The sequence below is a fragment of the Sus scrofa genome, chromosome 7 (assembly GCF_054392235.1).
Source record: "Sus scrofa isolate SSC_HxYL_T2T_F1_AM1 chromosome 7, Sscrofa_HxYL_maternal_Yorkshire_Landrace_v2.0, whole genome shotgun sequence".
Classification (NCBI taxonomy): Eukaryota; Metazoa; Chordata; class Mammalia; order Artiodactyla; family Suidae; genus Sus; species Sus scrofa.
The window spans coordinates 108691509-108710531 of NC_139389.1; the positions used below are offsets into that span (position 1 = coordinate 108691509).

At 50.6% G+C, this 19023-nt stretch overlaps 1 protein-coding gene across 9 annotated transcripts; it reads left to right on the forward strand.

Annotated features, from left to right (window-relative positions):
• Nucleotides 1-3665: 3665 nt before the first annotated feature.
• On the forward strand, nt 3666-13565 carry VRTN (vertebrae development associated). 9 transcript variants are annotated; one of them, XM_084966408.1, is made up of 4 exons: nt 3666-3827; nt 5551-5738; nt 10550-12332; nt 12414-13565. In XM_084966408.1, the coding sequence occupies exons 3-4, from the start codon at nt 10551-10553 to the stop codon at nt 12645-12647; spliced, it is 2016 nt and encodes a 671-aa protein (XP_084822534.1). In that variant the 5' UTR covers nt 3666-3827; nt 5551-5738; nt 10550; the 3' UTR covers nt 12648-13565. The 9 variants fall into 9 exon arrangements, with proteins under 9 accessions (XP_084822534.1, XP_084822530.1, XP_084822528.1 ...); XM_084966410.1 differs by lacking the exons at nt 3666-3827; nt 5551-5738 and adding exons at nt 4089-4868; nt 5157-5218; XM_084966404.1 differs by having other exon boundaries at nt 5551-5743; nt 10550-13565.
• The last annotated feature ends 5458 nt before the right edge of the window (nt 13566-19023 follow it).

Genomic DNA, 19023 nt, shown 5'->3' on the forward strand with positions numbered 1-19023 from the left:
CAGCCACAGCAGCACACATCTGAGCCTTGTCTGGGACCTACACCACAGCTCACAGCAAGGCCGGATGCTTAACCCACTGAGCAAGGCCAGAGATCGAACCTGCGTCCTCATGGGACGCTAGTCGGATTCGTTTCTGCTGAGCCACGACAGGAACTCCTAATTGAAATATTCCTTTTTTTTTTTTTTTTTGTCTTTTGTCTTTTTGTTGTTGTTGTTGTTGTTGCTATTTCTTGGGCCACTCAAGCGGCATATGGAGGTTCCCAGGCTAGGGGTTGAATAGGAGCTGTAGCCACCAGCCTACGCCAGAGCCACAGCAACGCAGGATCCGAGCCGCATCTGCAACCTACACCACAGCTCACGGCAACGCCAGATCCTTAACCCACTGAGCAAGGGGCAGGGACCGAACCCGAAACCTCATGGTTCCTAGTCGGATTCGTTAACCACTGCGCCACGACGGGAACTCCTAATTGAAATATTCTTTAAGTGGAAAATGCACACTGGATTTTGAAGACTTGGTACAAAAAAGGAATGTGAGGTATTAATAATTTTTACATGGATCTCCTGTCAAAATGATATTTCAGATAAATCAATTTAAATAAAATCTATTGTTAAAGTTAATTTCGCCTGTTCCTTTTAACTTTTTTTTCTTTTGTCTTTTTAGGGCCGCACCTATGGCATATGGAAGTTCCCAGGCTAGCGACTGAATCAGAGCTGTAGCTGCTGGCTGCAGTCACCGGCCTATGCCACAGCCTCAGCCACAATGGATCCTTAACCCACTGAGGGAGGCCAGGGATTGAACCTGCATCCTCAAGGATACTAGTCAGACTAGTCAGGTTCGTTAACTGCTGAGCCACGGGAGGAACTCCCCCTTTTAACTTTTTGTATGTGGCTACTATCAAATATAAAAGTAAGATGTGCCTGTCATTATACTTTATTGAACATTGGTGGCTCTGGGTGAAAAAAGTGAAAAAAGCAAGATGCATTAAGAGTATTTAGTATGCTACCATTCGTGCGCTAGAGAAAGGACAAAAGTGCTGAGAGATTTGCTTCTTTATACATAACATATTTCTGGAATGATACCCTAGAAACGATATTGGCGGCTTCTGGAAAGAGAAAACTGTGGACAGGAAACAGGGCTGAAATTTGAATATTGAATGTTTTAGCACATTCCTGAACCAAAATGAACAAGCAGTTTGAATCATATACAGTGGTCCAGTGGTCCCCTCTCACCCGTGGCTCCCCCACCCCCTTTCCAGACCTCTGGCGGATGCCTGAAACCACAGTTAATACCAAATCCTATGTGTAGACACCGTTTTCCCCTATAGACAGCATGGAGAGGCTGAATGGAGGGAGGATTCCTTTACTTCCCAGCTGGGACAACAGAGCAGGGCGAGAGAGCTCATTGTGCTACGGGAAGAGTGCACAGTTTAAAAGTCATGAGGGTTCATTTCTGGGATTTGTCATTTAATGTCTCCCCACTGCAGATGACTTCAGGGAACGGAAAACAAAGAAAGCCACACTGCAGATATGGAGGGTCTACTGTATTATTATTTAGATATCATCTATGTACATAATCCATATTATGTACATACATAGTAGTCAAAAGTAGTTTAAAAAGTTTAACATAGAATAAAAATATGCACAGAGAGACGAGACACAAATACACACGGGCAAATGCACAGAAAAAGATGAAACTGCACAGAAAAAAGAACTAGGCAGATACACAGAGTGAGGAGAACGTGTGAGGGACTGAAAGGGAGGACGTGCTGAATTTGCTCTATTTTTTACTCTGTACCGTTCGTTTGAGTCTTTTGTAAGGACAAGGCTTAATTTGTGTTAAGTCTTAGAAAAGAAACTAGATTAGAAAGAAATGTACCAAGATATTCACAATAGCTGTCTCTAGATAATGAGATTAGAGGTAATTTTTCCTTCCTATTACTTTAAAAATCCTCCCAATTAGTCTTCATTTTCCCAATTAGTAGATAAATAAGACTCTTACTTTGATAATGGAAGCACCAACAAACCATTTTTATCACTATAGTTTCTTTGTAAAAAACATACTTTTAAAGATTCTATGAGCCTTCTAAAGAACTTTAAATTATCATCATTGCCTTTTTAAACTGATAGCAAGACTCCTTATAAAATGTCAAAAACAGAGACATGGAAAGACGTATCTCATAATTTCATCTCCTTCTGCAAAATCACAATTCTTTGAAACTTTAAAAATTCTGCATTTCTATTAAGAACTTTAAAATAATTTCAGATTCACTGGAGAAGCTGAGAATGGGAATATACTTGCTTTGGGCCAAGCAGAATCCTAAATGCTTTACATTTATCATATTGAATCTACCCAACGACTCTCCAGGGGAAAGAACTCTCTGGGGTCGGTGTTATGCCCCAGGAAGCACTAAAGCAGGGCTCTGAGGTTTAAACAAGGTGCCTAAGGCCATACTCTCTCAGGGCAGGGTTGGCATTCAAATCCAAGTCCAGGAGGAAAGCCCAAGCCAGTGCCTCCCGCAGCTGCCATTGAGGTGGGTGGGGCTGGTGTGACTTGGATGCAGGACCAGGATTTGAGTTCACTTCTGGTGGCCCCCGATCCAGGTCCCTGAGAATGCGTGTTTGAGAAAGGATTTTGACTTCGGTGATGAGTGTAGGTTCATGACTGGTGGAGGAGGAAACGATAATGCTAGAGCTGGGGCATAACCGACCTTGTGGTGAGGGGTGGAGGTTTCCGTGGTAGCTGTGGGTAGGCGCTGAAGGGGAAAGGGGGGTCGAACTGAAGCCCAGGAGGGCTGCCAGCTCCAGCACTCCAAAGGGTTAAGGCCGGGCAGGAAAGCCTATGGGGATGGGGTAGAGGGTGGGGGGTGGGGGGAGCTACCACCAAAGGCTGCGCCATCTAGCAGCCCTCACCTCCCCCACCAGCAGGGACTGGACGGGCGGAGGGGACTAGTTCCTCAGGGGATTATCTGAGGCCTCTGGGCTGAGGTGAGCTCCGGGGAGGGTCGGAAGCCCCAGGTGCCACGCGCCCCCACCTTCCTGTGGGGCTCAGAAAACTAGGTGACCTGGGATAGGCGCCCTGACCCCTGACAAAAGCATCTTTGTCCCAGGCACACTTTGGGAGTGAGGGGTGTTGAGCCCAAGCCTGGGGGATGCTCAGACAAAGGTGGGGATGGAAGCCTTTCAGGAAGGGAATGGGACCAGCACCTAGGCGGGGGCAGGGAGTTCTCCAGCCTCCCCATCTCGCAGGGCCTGGGGTGGGGGAGCGGTCTCAGGAAGAGATGCATCCCTGGGGCTCAGAGAGCCCATCACCCAAGGCCAGTTTCCCCAGCTCCAGCTTCGCTCTTTCCCCCCTCCCCCCCTTAGCCTGGCTTCAGACTCTCTTTCCTCAGGTTCTTTCTATCTAAACCTTCTCCTCCCCTCCCCTCCCCCCAAACTCTTTGGAAATCTTTCAACTTTCTTTCAAGTTTTCCTGGGCAGCTCGGGAATCTGAGCTAGGTCAGGGCGCTTTCACACCCCCAGCTGGGTAGAGTGGACGAGACAATAGCTGCTATCACTTTACCATTGGAAGTGCCCCCCGAATTTGCACTTCTTTCATCTCGGGACCGCAGCACTTGAGGGTGGGCGATTTCCTGGGGGGAGTGGCTTAAGCCGCTTCTCCACCGACCAGTTGGCTGTAGACGGTCCATGCTCAATGGTCCACCACAGATATGAAACCACTTCTGGAGTGAGAGTGGCGCTCAGTTGCTGCCCACAGGGTGACTTAAATGTCCCAAGCTGGAAGGTGGAGAGAGACGTGGACGCCCCCTGGGCTCTGGGCCACCCTCGAGGTCAGTAAACTAGGAAGTTGGCTCAAAATTAGGAAGGGTGGGTGCCTCATGCAGTTTGGGGGCCCCAGGGGAGTGAGGGCGTGGACTTGGGACACTAAAGGGCCCAAGGGTCAAGGAGTGACCCAAACGATGCTGTGTGTGTGTGTGCGTGCGTGTGAGGGGAGGGGAGGCATTGTTACAAGTTCTCTCTCCCCACCCCCACCTCCAGCCCCTTCCCCACCCCCACCCGCCGGCCTATCTCCCCTCCCCACCCTACACAATGGTCTGGCCTCAGCCCCTCCCCAGACTCCCAGTGCTTTCCGATTTGGGTCCCTTGTCTCAGATGCCCCCAGGCAGCCAGCTCTCTCCCCACCGGCCCGGGCCTCCTTGCAGCTCCCACCGCTTCCCCTCGTGGGCTGCACTGGCATTCTCCTTCCCTTCCAGACATGTGGTCCACTAGAGCTACTGAACTTGGGAACTCCCAGGTGTGACTGACTTGGCGGCCTCAGACCTACCCTGGTGCCCCCAGGTGTTCCGTTGCCCTTGGTGCTGGAAGGTTCCTTCCCAGCCAAGGGACTCGGCAGACACCAGGCAGGCCTTATGGCCGCCCATGCCCTCTGCGGCCTCCTGGCCTCTGGGGAAGAAGCCAAGATGGCTGGTGCTCCCTCAAGCCAGGGGCTCAGGCTGGGCAGCTGGGCCAGCGTGCCTGGGGGACTGGAGGGCAGGCCAGAGAAGCATGGAGCCAGGCTGGGTGAGAGGCCAACCCATCTACCACAGTCTTAGCCAGTCTTCCTGAGGGCTGAGGCCTGTGTAGCCTCCCTCGTGCTTGTAGAGCCTGGCTGGCTATGGACACTGCAGGGCCTGCTTTATGAGGACTGGTGAGAGGAGGGGCAGATGAGGAGAATGCGGGATCCTTGGTGAGCTCGAATACAGAGCCAGGATGAGGCTGGCAGGGAAGGTGTTTGTTATAGTCTTATCAGTGTTGTGTCAGCAGATCTCAATTTTTTCCCTTGCCGTGCCCAGAGCCTTGGCTCATCCCTTTTAAAATGCAAGGGACAGGGAGTTCCCGTCGTGGCGCAGTGGTTAACGAATCCGACTAGGAACCATGAGGTTGCGGGTTCGGTCCCTGCCCTTGCTCAGTGGGTTGACGATCCGGCGTTGCCGTGAGCTGTGGTGTAGGTTGCAGACGCGGCTCGGATCCTGCGTTGCTGTGGCTCTGGTGTAGGCCGGTGGCCACGGCTCCTATTCGACCCCTAGCCTGGGAACCTCCATATGCCGCAGGAGCGGCCCAAGAAATAGCAAAAAGACAAAAAAAAAAAAAAAAAAAAAAAAATAAAATGCAAGGGACAGAGGCCAGTCCTGGGCTCCAAGACACTATCTGCTTGAAGTAAGAAGACTCCAGGAGGAGGAAGGTGGGTCTTGGTGAAGGTGGGGCTTTGAAAGGTCTGCAGAATTGCCTGTGTGCATTCATTCACCCCTTGGTTCCAGGGCCCTTCGGTGCCAAGATGCTGGCTGGATGCTTTCTGGAGGTCCCGTTTCCTCCCTTCCAACCTCAAGCCAGGGGAGCCTGTGTAATCTGGGGGGCCTTGCCTCCTTGGTTTCATGCCTTTTCACTTCCCTTCCAATAACTGTGGGGCCAGGGGAGGCCAGCTGGGCAAAGCCCCCATTTGAGCTCTGACGTTCTGCCCCTTATTCCATGAGTGCACCTGGTAAGCGCCGGCTCTGCCTTGCCTTGCGTTTCCAGGGAGCCATCACGGAAAAGACTGTTGCACCTGAACCCCATCAACCAGTTGTCTACTTAAGTATGATTAGCTGCCCCAGGCGGCCTCTGGCCCCAGACTCTGCTTGTCCAGACCCACCTGAGTTGACCTGAGGTGCCGAGCCTCTCCACGGAGCTACTTTTTCTCAGCAAGCTTTTGAGGAAAAAAAGAAGTAGGGTATTACCTACTCGGAACTTCTCTTACCTCCTGGGGGAAGAGAGGGTGGAGGGGGCTGGGCCTGGCCGGGAAGGGTAGGTAGGGTGGGACAGGGGAGGGGAAGGGAGGTGGGTCTTGCCTGGGCAGAAGAGTGGTGGGTGTATCTGGATACTGCAGAGTGTAATCAGGCAAGTCACCTTTAATCGAGGTTTCTGGACCTCGATTTCCTTAACTGTAAAATGGCCAGGTTTGTCTCAAAGCCCCAAGAATCCATGTGTTTCTGCATCCTATGGATGATGAGAGTTTGGGGCCCTGTATCTCCCTGGATGGTAGAATTACAAGGGTTAGGAGGGAAGCTCTGGAGTTGATTGCTGTTTTTGTAGCTTTAGGAGCTGTTCGGTCTTGGGAATGTTATTTAATTTAACCCCCAAGCCTCTGATTTCTCAAGGGTAAACCGGGAGTAGCCATCCTAGTGGCGGTGCAGGTGTGATGGGTTGTGGTTCACGTGGAGGGAAAGTCAGAACCACATATAAATAAATAAGGTTACCTCTGAAAGGCGTGAAATCCAAATGCTCAGTGTAAAGCCCACAGAAACTTGTCATCACTCAAAGGAACATCATGCTCTGTTCACAGAGCGGAAGGGCAGGAAGAATCACCCACACAATGTAATTGTCCCCTTTTATTTTTTTGAGATTTGGTTGAATTACCTAAGTTAAATGCATATAGTAAGCAGTAGGTAAATGGTGGCGATTTTCATAATTTTGTTTGCCAAGTATCTAGCAGAGTGGAGTGCTCATTTACACGCAGCTGTACAGCAGCATTTACAAGTGACATGCAAGAAAAACAACCCTCTCCCCCACCCCCCCAGCATCCTGTCTGCCAGAATGAAAAAGCTTTTCTGAATGTACAGTTCCTTGGGCTCAATTTTTTTTTTTTTCTTAAATCACATATGGAAGTGCTATTGGTGAAGTAGAGTTTGTCTTCTGAGTCCAAAAAAAGCCCCCTTGTTTTTTAAAAAAGTAAATATAAAGTATATAAAAGAACAGATTAAAAGCCCAATTTCTAATAGAAATTTGCTGAGAGGTTAGACCAAATTTTTCACCATACACAAATTAAAAAAAAAAAAATCTACAGGAAAGAAATTTTTATCCAAAGGTGATTCTGGTTACCAGTTTTTAAAAAGTTTTTTTTTAAAAAAAATTATTTTTTTGAATGATTACCATGTAAAACTGGTGAGCTTTTGGTTCCTTAAAAGCTTTTTTTCAGCTTTACTGAACTACGATTTAGAGTCAAACGCATCCCTTGTAAATATGCGAAATACATTCCTTCTGAGTGTGCAGTTTTAATGAGCTGACAAGTGTATACACCCAAACACAATTTTTAAACCCAAGGATAATCTAAAAGAATTTATTAAACTCTTGAGAACAAAGATCTGAGGAAGGATAATGGTCTCCTTTTAAATTTAAAACCATGTCCACAAAGGTATATCACCCTGCTTTGCAGTATAACACTGAACACCTTCTAGTAATCAGGACGATTATTTTGTATTGAAAGGGGGCTCACATTTTAAACTGGAGTAGATGAATTGCAGGCCCTAAAGAGCATCTGGTTTCAACTCTTGCCAGCACCACTTCTGTGACCTTGGGCAAACTGTGCAAATGAGCCCACGTTTGATTGTCTGAAGTGTTTTCACGTGTAAATTGGGGCGCATGCTAATCTCCACCTTAATGTTCGGCTGCCAAGGTTGGCACAGTGCATGGCAAACTGCACATCTCAGTTATTAGAGCTATGCCAGCCCAGTGGCTAGGCTCTTGGCCGCCCATTTGCTCCAGGGCGGCAGTTCTCAAACTGTTGAGTCTGGGACTCCTGAATGCTCTTAAAAAGGGAAGATCCTGAAGAGCTTTGGTATATACAGATTACATCTGTCCATGTGGGTCCTAGTCAACGTTAAAACTGAGACATTTTGAAAATATTTTATTTATTTAAAAAGAACAAGCCTGTTAGAACAACAAAAAAATTTGGTGAGAACAGCTCATTCTTGGAGATTTTTCAAATCTCTGTAATATCTGCTCTAACCGAAACTGGGTAGATCCCACCTGTCTCTCTGTTCAGTCCGCTGTGATATGTTATTTTGGGAGAAGTATTATGAGGAGACTCCAACTTCACCCAGACGCGTAGATGGACAGAGGAAGAATATTTTGATAGCTTCTCCTTTTTTGGCTCTCCCGTGGCATAGGAAGTTCCTGGGCCAGGTATCAGATCTGAGCCATAGGTGCGACCCACGCTGAAGCTGTGGCACTGCCGGATCCACTGTGCCAGGTCAGGGATTGAACCTGCATCCTGGTGCTGCAGAGACACCGCCATTCCTGTTGTGCCACAGTGGGAACTCTGATAGCTTTTTCAGTGGATATTCTTTGATAACTACACCAAAAGTTGACAGCTGGTAGTTCCTCAAAGCTTAGTTATAATGCAGAATCTAAAACAATATCCAGGAACATTCCACCCCATTATATTAAAATGCATTGCTTTCTTTTATACTTTAAATGTATCTTTTACCCAAGCCAGCTCCTTGGTTGGTTATTTGGGAAATACAGAATGAACTGTTTTGAGTGATGCAGCTTTTCAAAGGTTGACAATTCCATTATATAATATAAAAAGTTACATTTGTTAGTGTCACCAGTGGTCCCTTCAGGAAAATCGTTAGGTATTGGGAAACTGTCAAGCTCACTGTAGTGGCTACAGGTTTTCAAAAATTCTAATTTCAAATGAAAGCTCCAGTTTTCACTGGCCATAAATAGTAGTTTTCCTTGAAGTGACAGTGTTACCTTATTCATTTTTGAGAAAATGCCTGCCAGATATTCTCAGCTCTAAATGACTAATGCCTCTCAATCTTTCTTTCAAGTAAAAATGATATTCTGTAAAAAAGCAGCTAGTTCATCATACAGCCCAAACAATTGTCACTCTTGTGTTATGCCTCTATGTGCAGCGAAAATGCTCTATGAGGATGCCCTGTTTCGTCACTCCTAATATTGATAAGCCCTGTATTTAGGGGTTGTGATTTTAAAAAATAATCTTCATTGCTTCATCAAGGACATTATTGTTTTTTTTTTTTTTTTTTTTTTTTTTGTCTTTTTAGGGCTGCACCTGCAGCACATGGATGTTGCCAGGCTAGGGGTTGAATTGGAGCTGCAGCTGCCGGCCTATGCCACAGTCACAGCAATGCTGGATCTGAGGCACTTCTTCAACCTACACCACAGCTCACAGCAATGCCAGATCCTTAACCCACTGAGCAAGGCCAGGGATCAAACCTGTGTCCTCATGGATACTAGCTGGGTTCATTACCTGCTGAGCCACGACAGGAACTCTGCATCAAGGACATTTTTGAGCGATACTAGTTTTTTTGTTCCCAGCTGCGGCTACGTGGTGGTGAAGAACACAGTGATTTCTAGTTTGATTCATGCCAAGTTACTCTAGTTTTACTCAAATGTTAACACAATGAAAAAGGCAAATCCTATCTTAGTGTTGTTGCCTTAGTATTATAATGAGAACAGTTTAACTTGCAGGCCCTCTGAAAGTCTCAGGAAACCCAAAGTGTTCATGGACTGTATTTTTGAGAATCACTGTTCTAGGAAAGACCTATTTTATTTGATTTCATTTTATTTATTTTTTAGGGCCGTACCCACAGCATATGGAGGGTCCCATGCTAGAGGTCTAATCAGAGCTACAGCTGCCAGTCTACACCACAGTCACAGCAATGCTGGATTCCAAGCCGTGTCTACGAACTACACCACAGCTCACGGCGACGCTGGATCCTTAACCCACTGCGCAAGGCCAGGGATCGAACCCACAGCCTTGTGGTTCCTAGTTGGGTTTATTTCCGCTGTGCCACGATGGGAACTCCAGGCAGACCAATTTTAGCTATGTGTGATTTTCAGTCTTTAACAGGTACAGAGGTCCAGCTTTTATACCTGGACTGTATAGTATGTATAGTACTGGATAACAGTCTAGTATATAATGGCTAATGCTTCTGTAGTACTTGACTATGTGATAGGCACTTCTCTAAGGATGGATATATGTGTATACGCGTGTGTGTTTGTGTGTGTGTACACTTATAGATCTCCATCCTTGACTTTCATTGTCACGTTTATACCTATCACAATCCTATGGGGGGGGGGGAGTGGGATGGCCTGGGAGTTTGGGGTTAGTAGATGCAAACGATTGCCTTTGTAGGGGATAAGCACTGAGAGCCTGTTGTACAGCACAGAGAACTGTGTCTAGTCCCTTGTGATGGAACATGATGGAGGATAAAGTGAGAAAAAGGATATAGACATACGTGTGACTGGGTCACTTTGTTGTACAGTAGAAACTGACAGAACACTGTAAACCAACTATAATGGAAAAAAGTAAAAATCATTAAAATAAAAAAAAAAAATCCTATGTGGTAGATAGATTTATTATGGTCCTCCTTTTAACAGAGGAACCAGAAGCATAGAGAGGTTGAGGGACTTGCCGAAGCTAACATCAGAACCAGGATTCAAAGCCGGACTCCCGAACCAAGCTCTTTGGTACCACTGAGTGATTAAACAAATCCCCGGGAATCTCCATATGTCGTGGGAGCGGCCCAAAGAAATAGCAAAAAGACAACCCCCCCCAAAAAAAAAAAAAAACAAATCCCCAGAGGCGCTTAGCCACTGTCTGCTCTGAGGGAATGGGGGGTAGAGGGGCATTATCTTGAGGGATAGGGTGCAGGAGTGGATAAGGCACCATTGCTGGGCATCACATGGGTATCTTGTCCTGACCTTTGCCCTCTCTCCTTTGCTCTTGTAGGATGACATCTCGGGAGCAGCTGGTGCTGCAGGTGCTGCAGGAGCTGCAGGAGGCAGTGGAGTCCGAGGGCCTGGAGGGTCTTGTGGGTGCCGCTCTGGAAGCCAAGCAGGTTTTGTCTTCCTTTGCTCTCCCCACCTGCCGGGAGGGAGGCCCCGGCCCCCAGGTGCTGGAGGTGGACTCAGTGGCCCTGAGCCTGTACCCAGAGGATGCTCCCCGGAACATGTTGCCGCTGGTGTGCAAGGGCGAGGGCAGCCTGCTGTTCGAGGCGGCCAGCATGCTGCTCTGGGGTGACTCGGGCCTCAGCCTGGAGCTGCGGGCCCGCACGGTGGTGGAGATGCTGCTGCACCGGCACTACTACCTCCAGGGCATGATCGACTCCAAGGTGATGCTGCAGGCTGTGCGCTATTCCCTCTGCTCCGAGGAGTCCCCTGAGATGACCAGCCTGCCCTCCGCCACGCTGGAGGCCATCTTCGACGCGGACGTCAAGGCCACCTGCTTTCCTAGCAGCTTCTCCAATGTGTGGCACTTGTATGCCCTGGCCTCCGTCCTTCAGCGCAACATCTACTCCATCTACCCCATGCGCAACCTCAAGATCCGGCCCTACTTTAACCGTGTCATCCGGCCCCGCCGCTGTGACCACATGCCCGCCACGCTGCACATCATGTGGGCTGGCCAGCCCCTCACCAACCACCTCTTCCGCCACCAGTACTTTGCCCCCGTGGTGGGGCTGGAGGAGGTGGAGGCTGAAAGTGCCACCACCAGCCTGGCCCCGACGCCTCCAGCCTTGGCCCCGCTGCCCCCGCCCGCCAAGACCCTGGAGCTGCTCAGCCAGGACCCTGGCCTCAGCTACTCCTACCTCTGTGAGCGCTACAGTGTCACCAAGAGCACCTTCTACCGCTGGCGGCGGCAGTCCCAGGAGCACCGGCAGAAGGTGGCCACCCGCTTCTCGGCCAAGCACTTCCTGCAGGACAGCTTCCACCGTGGGGGCGTCGTGCCGCTGCAGCAGTTCCTCCAGAGGTTTCCTGAGATCTCCCGCTCTACCTATTATGCCTGGAAGCACGAGCTCTTGGGGTCTGGCACGTGCCAGGCACTAGGCCCGATGGAGGAGCTGGAGAAGTTGACGGAGGAGCAGGTTGCCGAGGGGCTAGGATGCTCCTCCCCGGCCGTGTCGAGCCCCGGAATGGTCTTGATGCAGCGGGCCAAGTTGTACCTGGAGCACTGCATCTCCCTGAATACACTGGTACCCTATCGCTGCTTCAAACGCAGGTTCCCCGGCATCTCCCGGTCCACCTACTACAACTGGCGCCGGAAGGCTCTCCGAAGGAACCCCAGCTTCAAGCCGGCCCCTGTCCTCTCGGTGGCTGGGGCTACCCAGCCAGCTTCTGTTGGGGAAAAGGCCTTGCTCCCTTGGGAGGGTGAGGTGGGAGAGGAGGCAGGGAAAGCAACGGGTGGGGGGCAACCTGCCCCGCGGGAGTTCCTGCCCCTGAGGATGCCCCTGTCCCGTTGGCAGAGGCGTCTGCGCAGGGAAGCCCGCAAGCAGGTGCTCAGTGGGCACCTCCCCTTCTGTCGCTTCCGCCTCCGCTACCCAAGCCTGTCACCCTCCACCTTTTGGGTGTGGAAGAGTCTTGCACGGGGCTGGCCCAGAAGCCTGTCCAAGCTCCATATTCAGGCCCCCACCTTGGGCAAAGGGGGCATTCAGGAGGTGGAGGAGAAACAGGAGAAAGAAGCTGGTAGGAACGTGACAGCTGCCATGGCTCCGCCTGCAGGGACCCTGCAGATGACAGCTTCCCCAGGAGAGGATCCAGGGGCGGCCCTGGGAGGGCCTTCCAGAGAGGGGGCCCTACAAGAGGGGGCCATGGCCCAGGGCCGCCCCATGGTGGCAGCGGCAGGTGGCAGGGATGGCCAGGTGCTGGTGATGGACATGCTCGCCACCACAAAGTTCAAGGCCCAGGCCAAGCTGTTCCTGCAGAAGCGCTTCCAATCCAAGAGCTTCCCCTCCTACAAGGAGTTCAGCGCCCTCTTCCCCCTCACTGCTCGCTCTACCTACTACATGTGGAAGCGCGCCCTGTACGATGGCCTCACCCTGGTCGATGGCTGACAGGGCGGGGTGAAAAGGGCTGGGACGAAGAAGGAGGACCGCTTTGGAGAGGGTCAGGGACCTGAGTTGCCCCCGCCTCCCCCTGGCTTGGCCAGGATGCCCTTTGTTCCCACAATGTCTACCCTGAATCCAGGGGCAGATTTGCATTGTTTCCTAGCTCCAGGGCAGAGGGAGCCAGAGATTAGCCATCTGGCCTCCTGCAGAGAGCTACAGGACCAGTCATTCTCTTCAGTTGTTTACCATTCTTATTTTTATTATCGTCTTAGTTTTTTGTTTTGATGTAAATGGCTCGGCCAGGCCCCCTTGCTGGTGTTGGAATCCGTTATGTGTTTGGGGATCCAAAGGGGAGGTGGTTAGCTAAAGAATCTTTCAGCGTTTCCTGGGGACTAAGGGAGTGTCATAGCATGGCCCTCTGTCCCCCTGGGCAGAAGATAGGTCTTCAGTTCCTTTTGGGGGTTGGCACCCTCCTTACTCCAAGATGTTTCCCAAAGGAACATTGGAAATCAGATCTGGAGCAGGTCATGGCTTCTGCCTGGTGCCCCCAGGGAGAGGGTGCCAGGCTTAGGGTGAGCAGAAGTGGCGATGTTACCAGAAGAACCAAGGTTGGCCTTTGGAAGGTCCTGAGCTAGATCACGGAGGCTGGCCTGATCCTTCTGAGGAGTTTGGTAAGGGGCTGTAGGAAAGGGCCCTGGGTCTCTGCTTGCTAGAGCCTGGCCCATCTGTTCTGGACCCCACAGTCCTCGGCCAGCCTGGCTGGCTCTTGGGAACCCCTGCCTTTCTGTTAAGTCCCTCCTCAGAGCCTGTGCCCCATCTTCGGTGAAGGACCGCATCATGGCGAGGCAGATGAGAGACTGAATTTGGATATTGTCCAAAAGTGAATTTGGCAAGTCAAAGAAATAAAGTGATGTGGTGCTCACAGCTCTTGGTCTCAGGGATTTGTTTTGCCATATGTGACTGTCCGTTCCCACGCTCCCTTTTGGCTTAAGGGGACTGACTGTGACCATTTCTCTCCATGGATGTTCCCAGGTCCAGGGCTCGGGGAAGGGGATTACTCCGGGGGTTCTGCTTAGAACAGAATGTTGACCTTGGGTGTTCTTCCAGCTGGTGGCAGAGCTATGGCTGCCTGGAAAGATAGTTTCCAACAATGGAAGAAAACTGGCCAACACAGTGTGCTCAAAGGCCAGGCCACTGTGAGGGTCAAGCCTGTGTTGGGCTTCTTTTAGTCCTTGCAGTGCACTCAGGCAGGCTAGGCCCAGTCATAGGTAAGGAAAATGAGCCTCAGCATAGTTTGCTTGCATGCCCCCTCCAGTGGGGCTGAGCCTAAAGGCCAGGCCTTTGCCCATCGGGATGTGACATCCTTGGGGAAGAAGTTCCTGAGGCCTCTTCTCTCTGTGTCTAGGTATCCTGCAGGAGCTGTTATCCTGGTCTTGGTGGGGAGGGGGTGGGGTGTCATGCTTGGTTCTGCTCTTTCTTTCACTCCACATCCAATCCATCAGCAGATCCCGTGGACTCTGACTCTATGCCTAGGCTCTTCCCCTTCTTGCTAAGGCCATCGCCATCTGTCTTGGCCCACATCTCAGGTTCCTGCCTGTCTCCTTCCGTGGTTGCCCCCTCAAGCCATTCTCCAAAGGGCAGCCAGAGAGATCTTTAAACAAAATCTGGTTCGGTGACTTTCCCATCGAAGATGTACTGATGGCTCCCCTTCACTCTTAGTGTTCCTTGCGTTGCCTTACAAAGTCCTTCATAAGCCGGCCCCTGACTCTCTCTCCTGCCTCTGGTCCCTCTCTTGCCCACACCAGCTGCCTCTGGTGTTGAACGTGCTACACATTCTTGCTTTAAGGGCCTTTGTATTGGTTTCTTTGGCCCAGAGGGCTTTTCCCATTGTCTTGGCAGGGCAGGCTCCTTGACATTCAGATCTGAGTCACTATTGCATCTCCCTTCTCCATCCTGCGTGGTGCTTATTCCCATCTCTTGTTTATTTGATGCTCTCTCCTCCCCCTCCCTCCTGGGCTTTCCCCTGACTGGCTTACACCACTGTATTCCTAGCAGGTAGGTGAGTTTCTGACACACAGTAGGTGCTACCATTTGTTGAAAGAAGGAACGAGTGAAACAGGGCCACTGTGATGTCCTGCTCGTATCCTTTGTTTTTATCAAGCCTAGTCCTAAATATTTCTCATTCACCATTTTTCTCCATCTCTGCTGCATCGAGGCCAGTGGCTGCCCTCATTCCTGACACTCTCATTTCCAAATGGACTCTGCCTTGGCTCAAGCTATCCCATTCCAGCCTCCCGACAAAGGCCAAAATGATCTCACCAAAACCTAAGTCTGATTAGTTACTGGATTTCCCATTGCCCTTAGCACCAAATCCAAACTCCAGCGAGGCTCACCAATCTGATCCCTACCAAATTCTAGGCTTATTTCCTCCCTCAACCCCTCACGTCGAAGCCCTCATCCAGACTGCCCCGCCCTGCTACCTGCTTTTCCTCTTCCATTGTGCTAACCATGCAGCATTCCCGTGGCTTGTCATTGCTTGTGCTTCTCACTCTGCGTTGTCTCCGCGGAACCCCCAGTGCCAGTGTAGTTGCTTATCGTCCCTTAACCTTTGGTTGAAGGGATTGGACAAGTGATATTCCTGCCTGGCCTGAGATGGCCACCTACAGCCAGCAGGTGGCATTCTGATGCAGCGGGAAACAAAGTCTCTGGGTTCCCAGTAGGCATAGCCCTACCGGGGCTGCTTCCAAGCCCAGCCTACCCCGCTTACTGCCTTAGCTGTCAGAGGGTGGCACCAACCTCTGTCCAGAGAACTGCCCTGAATGGGGCTCTGGATTCTCCTGTTTGCTCCCTTCCCAAACTCTCAGAACAGAGCAGATCTGATGCCTGGAGCAGTGTCTCACAATGGGGCCTAGAAAACGATCTGGATCTCAGTCTCTGGGAAGGCTTGTTAGTGTGGCATCCAGAGCCCCTCATACGTCTCCCGATGCTAACCTTAGACACTGGAGAGGCAGGAGAGGCACACAAGCGAGTTATTCGACCTTGCCATGCCCCACCTTTCCCCATCTACAAAAAGGGGATTTATAAGTAATGTCTGCAGTATAGACATAGTATAGTAGAGCTTAGCGCACAGTAAGTGCTAGGTGAGGATCTGCTGTTGGGAACAGTGACGTCCAGTTTGAGGACCCCTGAGAACTGAATTCCTCTTTTCTGGGAGGAAGCTAATGCCTAAGGAGATTCTTGTTCAAGGTTACCCTCTAGATTAAAGACACCCTTGTCCCAGGACTGAAAAGTCCTTTTGTCAGAGGCCAGCACTGAGCCCAAATCCACAGGGAGATACTTTACCCACTGTTAGAAAAAAAAAAAAAAAAAAAGAAAAACGATAGGTCAATATGTATTGATTTGGAAAAGGTTTTATAAGTATGGTTAAATTATTCTTGGTAGAAAAGCCATTTCTCTTATAATCTGCTTAGAAAGGCAGAAATACCTAAGCGGCGACCATATTTGCTAAGAATACTTCATGCTGATTTTGAGGTTGACATTTGTTGGGATTATTTGTATTTTTTCTGCACCACTTTCTATCTCAGATGCAAATGTGGAAAGAAATTCCAGTGACATGAACAATGTTTGAGTAAAGGGAGAAAATAGAATATGTGAGGTTAGCTTTTCACATTCTGTTCTGCTATAACAATAGGTTCTAAAATTTTGAATATAAAAGCTTCACCCTAAAAAGGCAATCATGAATAATTAAGAACATTTAAATATCCATATATTTATCCCTTGGGGGCAGGGGTCCTGCATTTTGGTGGAGAACCTCTTGTCTACTTTGCTGCAAGGAGGTTGCTCCTTAATTTTTTTTTTTTTTGTCATTTTAGGGCCTCACCTGCGGCATATGGAGGTTTCCAGGCTAGGGGTTGACTCAGAGCTGCAGCTGCCAACCACAGCCACAGCCACAGCCACTGCCACAGCAACGCCAGATCCGTGCCATGTCTGCGACCTACACCACAGCTCATAGCAACACTGGATCCTTAACCCACTGAGCAAGGCCAGGGATCAAATCTGTATCTTCATGGATCCCAATCGAGTTTGTTAACTGCTGACCATGACGGGAACTCCATCCTTAAAGATTTCTGAAGTCCAGTACTCGGGCCCTTGGGAGGCTCTTGGTCCCTGACCGTCCATCCCAGATTGTGACTGCCCCTCCTGGCTGTTCCAGCCTCACCTCAATCTCACCAACCACTAGTCTGGGCTCCTTCCCCCATTCTCCAACCCACCTGCTCTTCTCTCAGTATTTTTTTTTTTTTTTGTCTTTTATCTTTGTTGTTGTTGTTGTTGTTGTTGTTGTTGTTGTTATTGTTGCTATTTCTTGGGCCGCTCCCGCGGCATATGGAGGTTCCCAGGCTAGGGGTCCAATCGGAGCTGTAGCCACCGGCCTACGCCAGAGCCACAGCACCGCGGGATCCGAGGCGCGTCTGCAACCTACACCACAGCTCACGGCAACGCCGGATCCTTAACCCACTGAGCAAGGGCAGGGATCGAACCCGCAACTTCATGGTTCCTAGTCGGATTCATTAACCACTGCGCCACGACGGGAACTCCTCTCAGTATTTTTGACCCCAGTTGCTGCCAGAGTTGGGTTATCAAGGTGTGCTGGCCAGAAAGCTGGGCTTCATCCTAGAATTTTCTCTCCCCCACATCTCTATCTCAGCGGGACCCTTGGAACACTGCAGGCTTCGCAGGGTTCCACTCTGCCGGATTATCACGGGGAGGAGAATTTGACTGGCCATTCTCACCCTTTTCTTCTCTTGCCAGGTCACATCTGAGGCCGCTCAGTCATCTCTGGCTGGGGTTCTGGATCAGCCTTGCTCACCAAAGGGGTCTGGCTGATGTAATAGGCTCCTATCCAGCAACCCATGGCAGGCTGAGCCCTGTGCTGTAAGCCGAGGACACGGAGCCATTTGGCCTCAACTCCTGTCCTTGCAAAGGCCTTGGTTTACTGGCAGCTGAAGTCTGACACAGTATGATAGAGGCTTTCAGGCCGAATGCACAGAGAGGGCAGTGGGGTCACCAGGCAGCATATGCTGGCATTGGCATCTCACAGCTCATCCTCACCCCCTCCCAACTTGTGTCTCCCTAGGGGCACCTCTTCTCTGAGAAACATAGGCTGCCCCCAGGTCTCAGAAATGCCTTAGTTGCTCCATGACGCTGGATGCTGGTTGTAGAACACTCACCCCGATTTGGCAGCTGTCACAGGAGGGTGGGGGAGCTGGGGACGAGGCACCCTGACACACAGCAGTTTCTTTTTCATTTTCTTCTTCGGTTGCCCTGGCCCAGGGAGTTTCTGGGCCAGGGATCTGATCTGAGCTACAGTTGCAGCAATGCCAGTTCTTTAACCCACTGTGATGGGCCAGGGATTGAACCTACATCTCAGTGCTCCCAAGATGCTGCAGATCCCATTGAGCCACAGCGGGAACTCCCACAAGGCAGTTGTTACAGTGGGTCCGAAGATAGGCCCAGAAGCAATTGGGGGAGTGTGGGTAAGGGGAGCCCGCTCTGTCCCCAGGGGCTGTCGGCCCATCTCACTGGCCTGACCTCCAGCGGGAAGGTTCTCGCATGATTTCCTCTCCTCAACCCAAGATGCCTGTAGGGTGTCACTGGCAGGTTCCTAAATATTCCCATTACTGATTTATCTCATGGAAAGGGAGGAGGAAGCTTTCAGGGAGATGAGAAGCCGCAGAAAGTAGGTTTAACGGTATAAAAATTTTTTTTCCATGGAAAATGACTTTGAAAATAGCATGAAATCCGCTTAACTCTCACAGCTCCTCCCTGCCAGGCAGAGAGAGCTGGGGGTGGGTGTGTAGATAGGAGGGCAGCCAGCAAGAGATGGGGCGGACAGCTGCTCCGTTATGGCCTCCACCTGAGGCGACCACGGGGATTGCACAGGGCAGGCAGGAGTCTGTGGGCGCCCTGCCCGACGCTTCACCCGTGCCAGGCTGGAGCCCACAGGACGCAGGCTGGTGGGAGGCCAGAGTCTGGGGGAGGGAAAGCATGGGCTGTGGGGAATCAGGGAGGTTCAGAGAGCACCTGAGCGCCTTGGCCTTCCGCCTGCCCTCAGCCCAGCCTGGCTCAGAAGGGTCAATGGAGTTTTGTGGTTCACATGTGTTGACAGTCAGCCAGGCTCAGTTTCTAGGCCCCCTAACTCTGGGCAGAGTTATTGGGTGTCATATTAAGACAGAACTGGGGGGAGGTTCCTGTCATGGCTCAGTGGTTAACAAATCCGACTGGGAACCATGAGGTTTCGGGTTCGATCCCTGGCCTTGCTCAGTGGGTTAAGGATCCGGCATTGCCGTGAGCTATGGTATAGGTCACAGAGGGGGCGCGGATC

Bases quoted from the DNA above. Each gene is read 5' to 3' on its own strand.
- VRTN (XM_084966404.1), top strand. From the start codon at position 10,551: ATGACATCTCGGGAGCAGCTGGTGCTGCAGGTGCTGCAGGAGCTGCAG.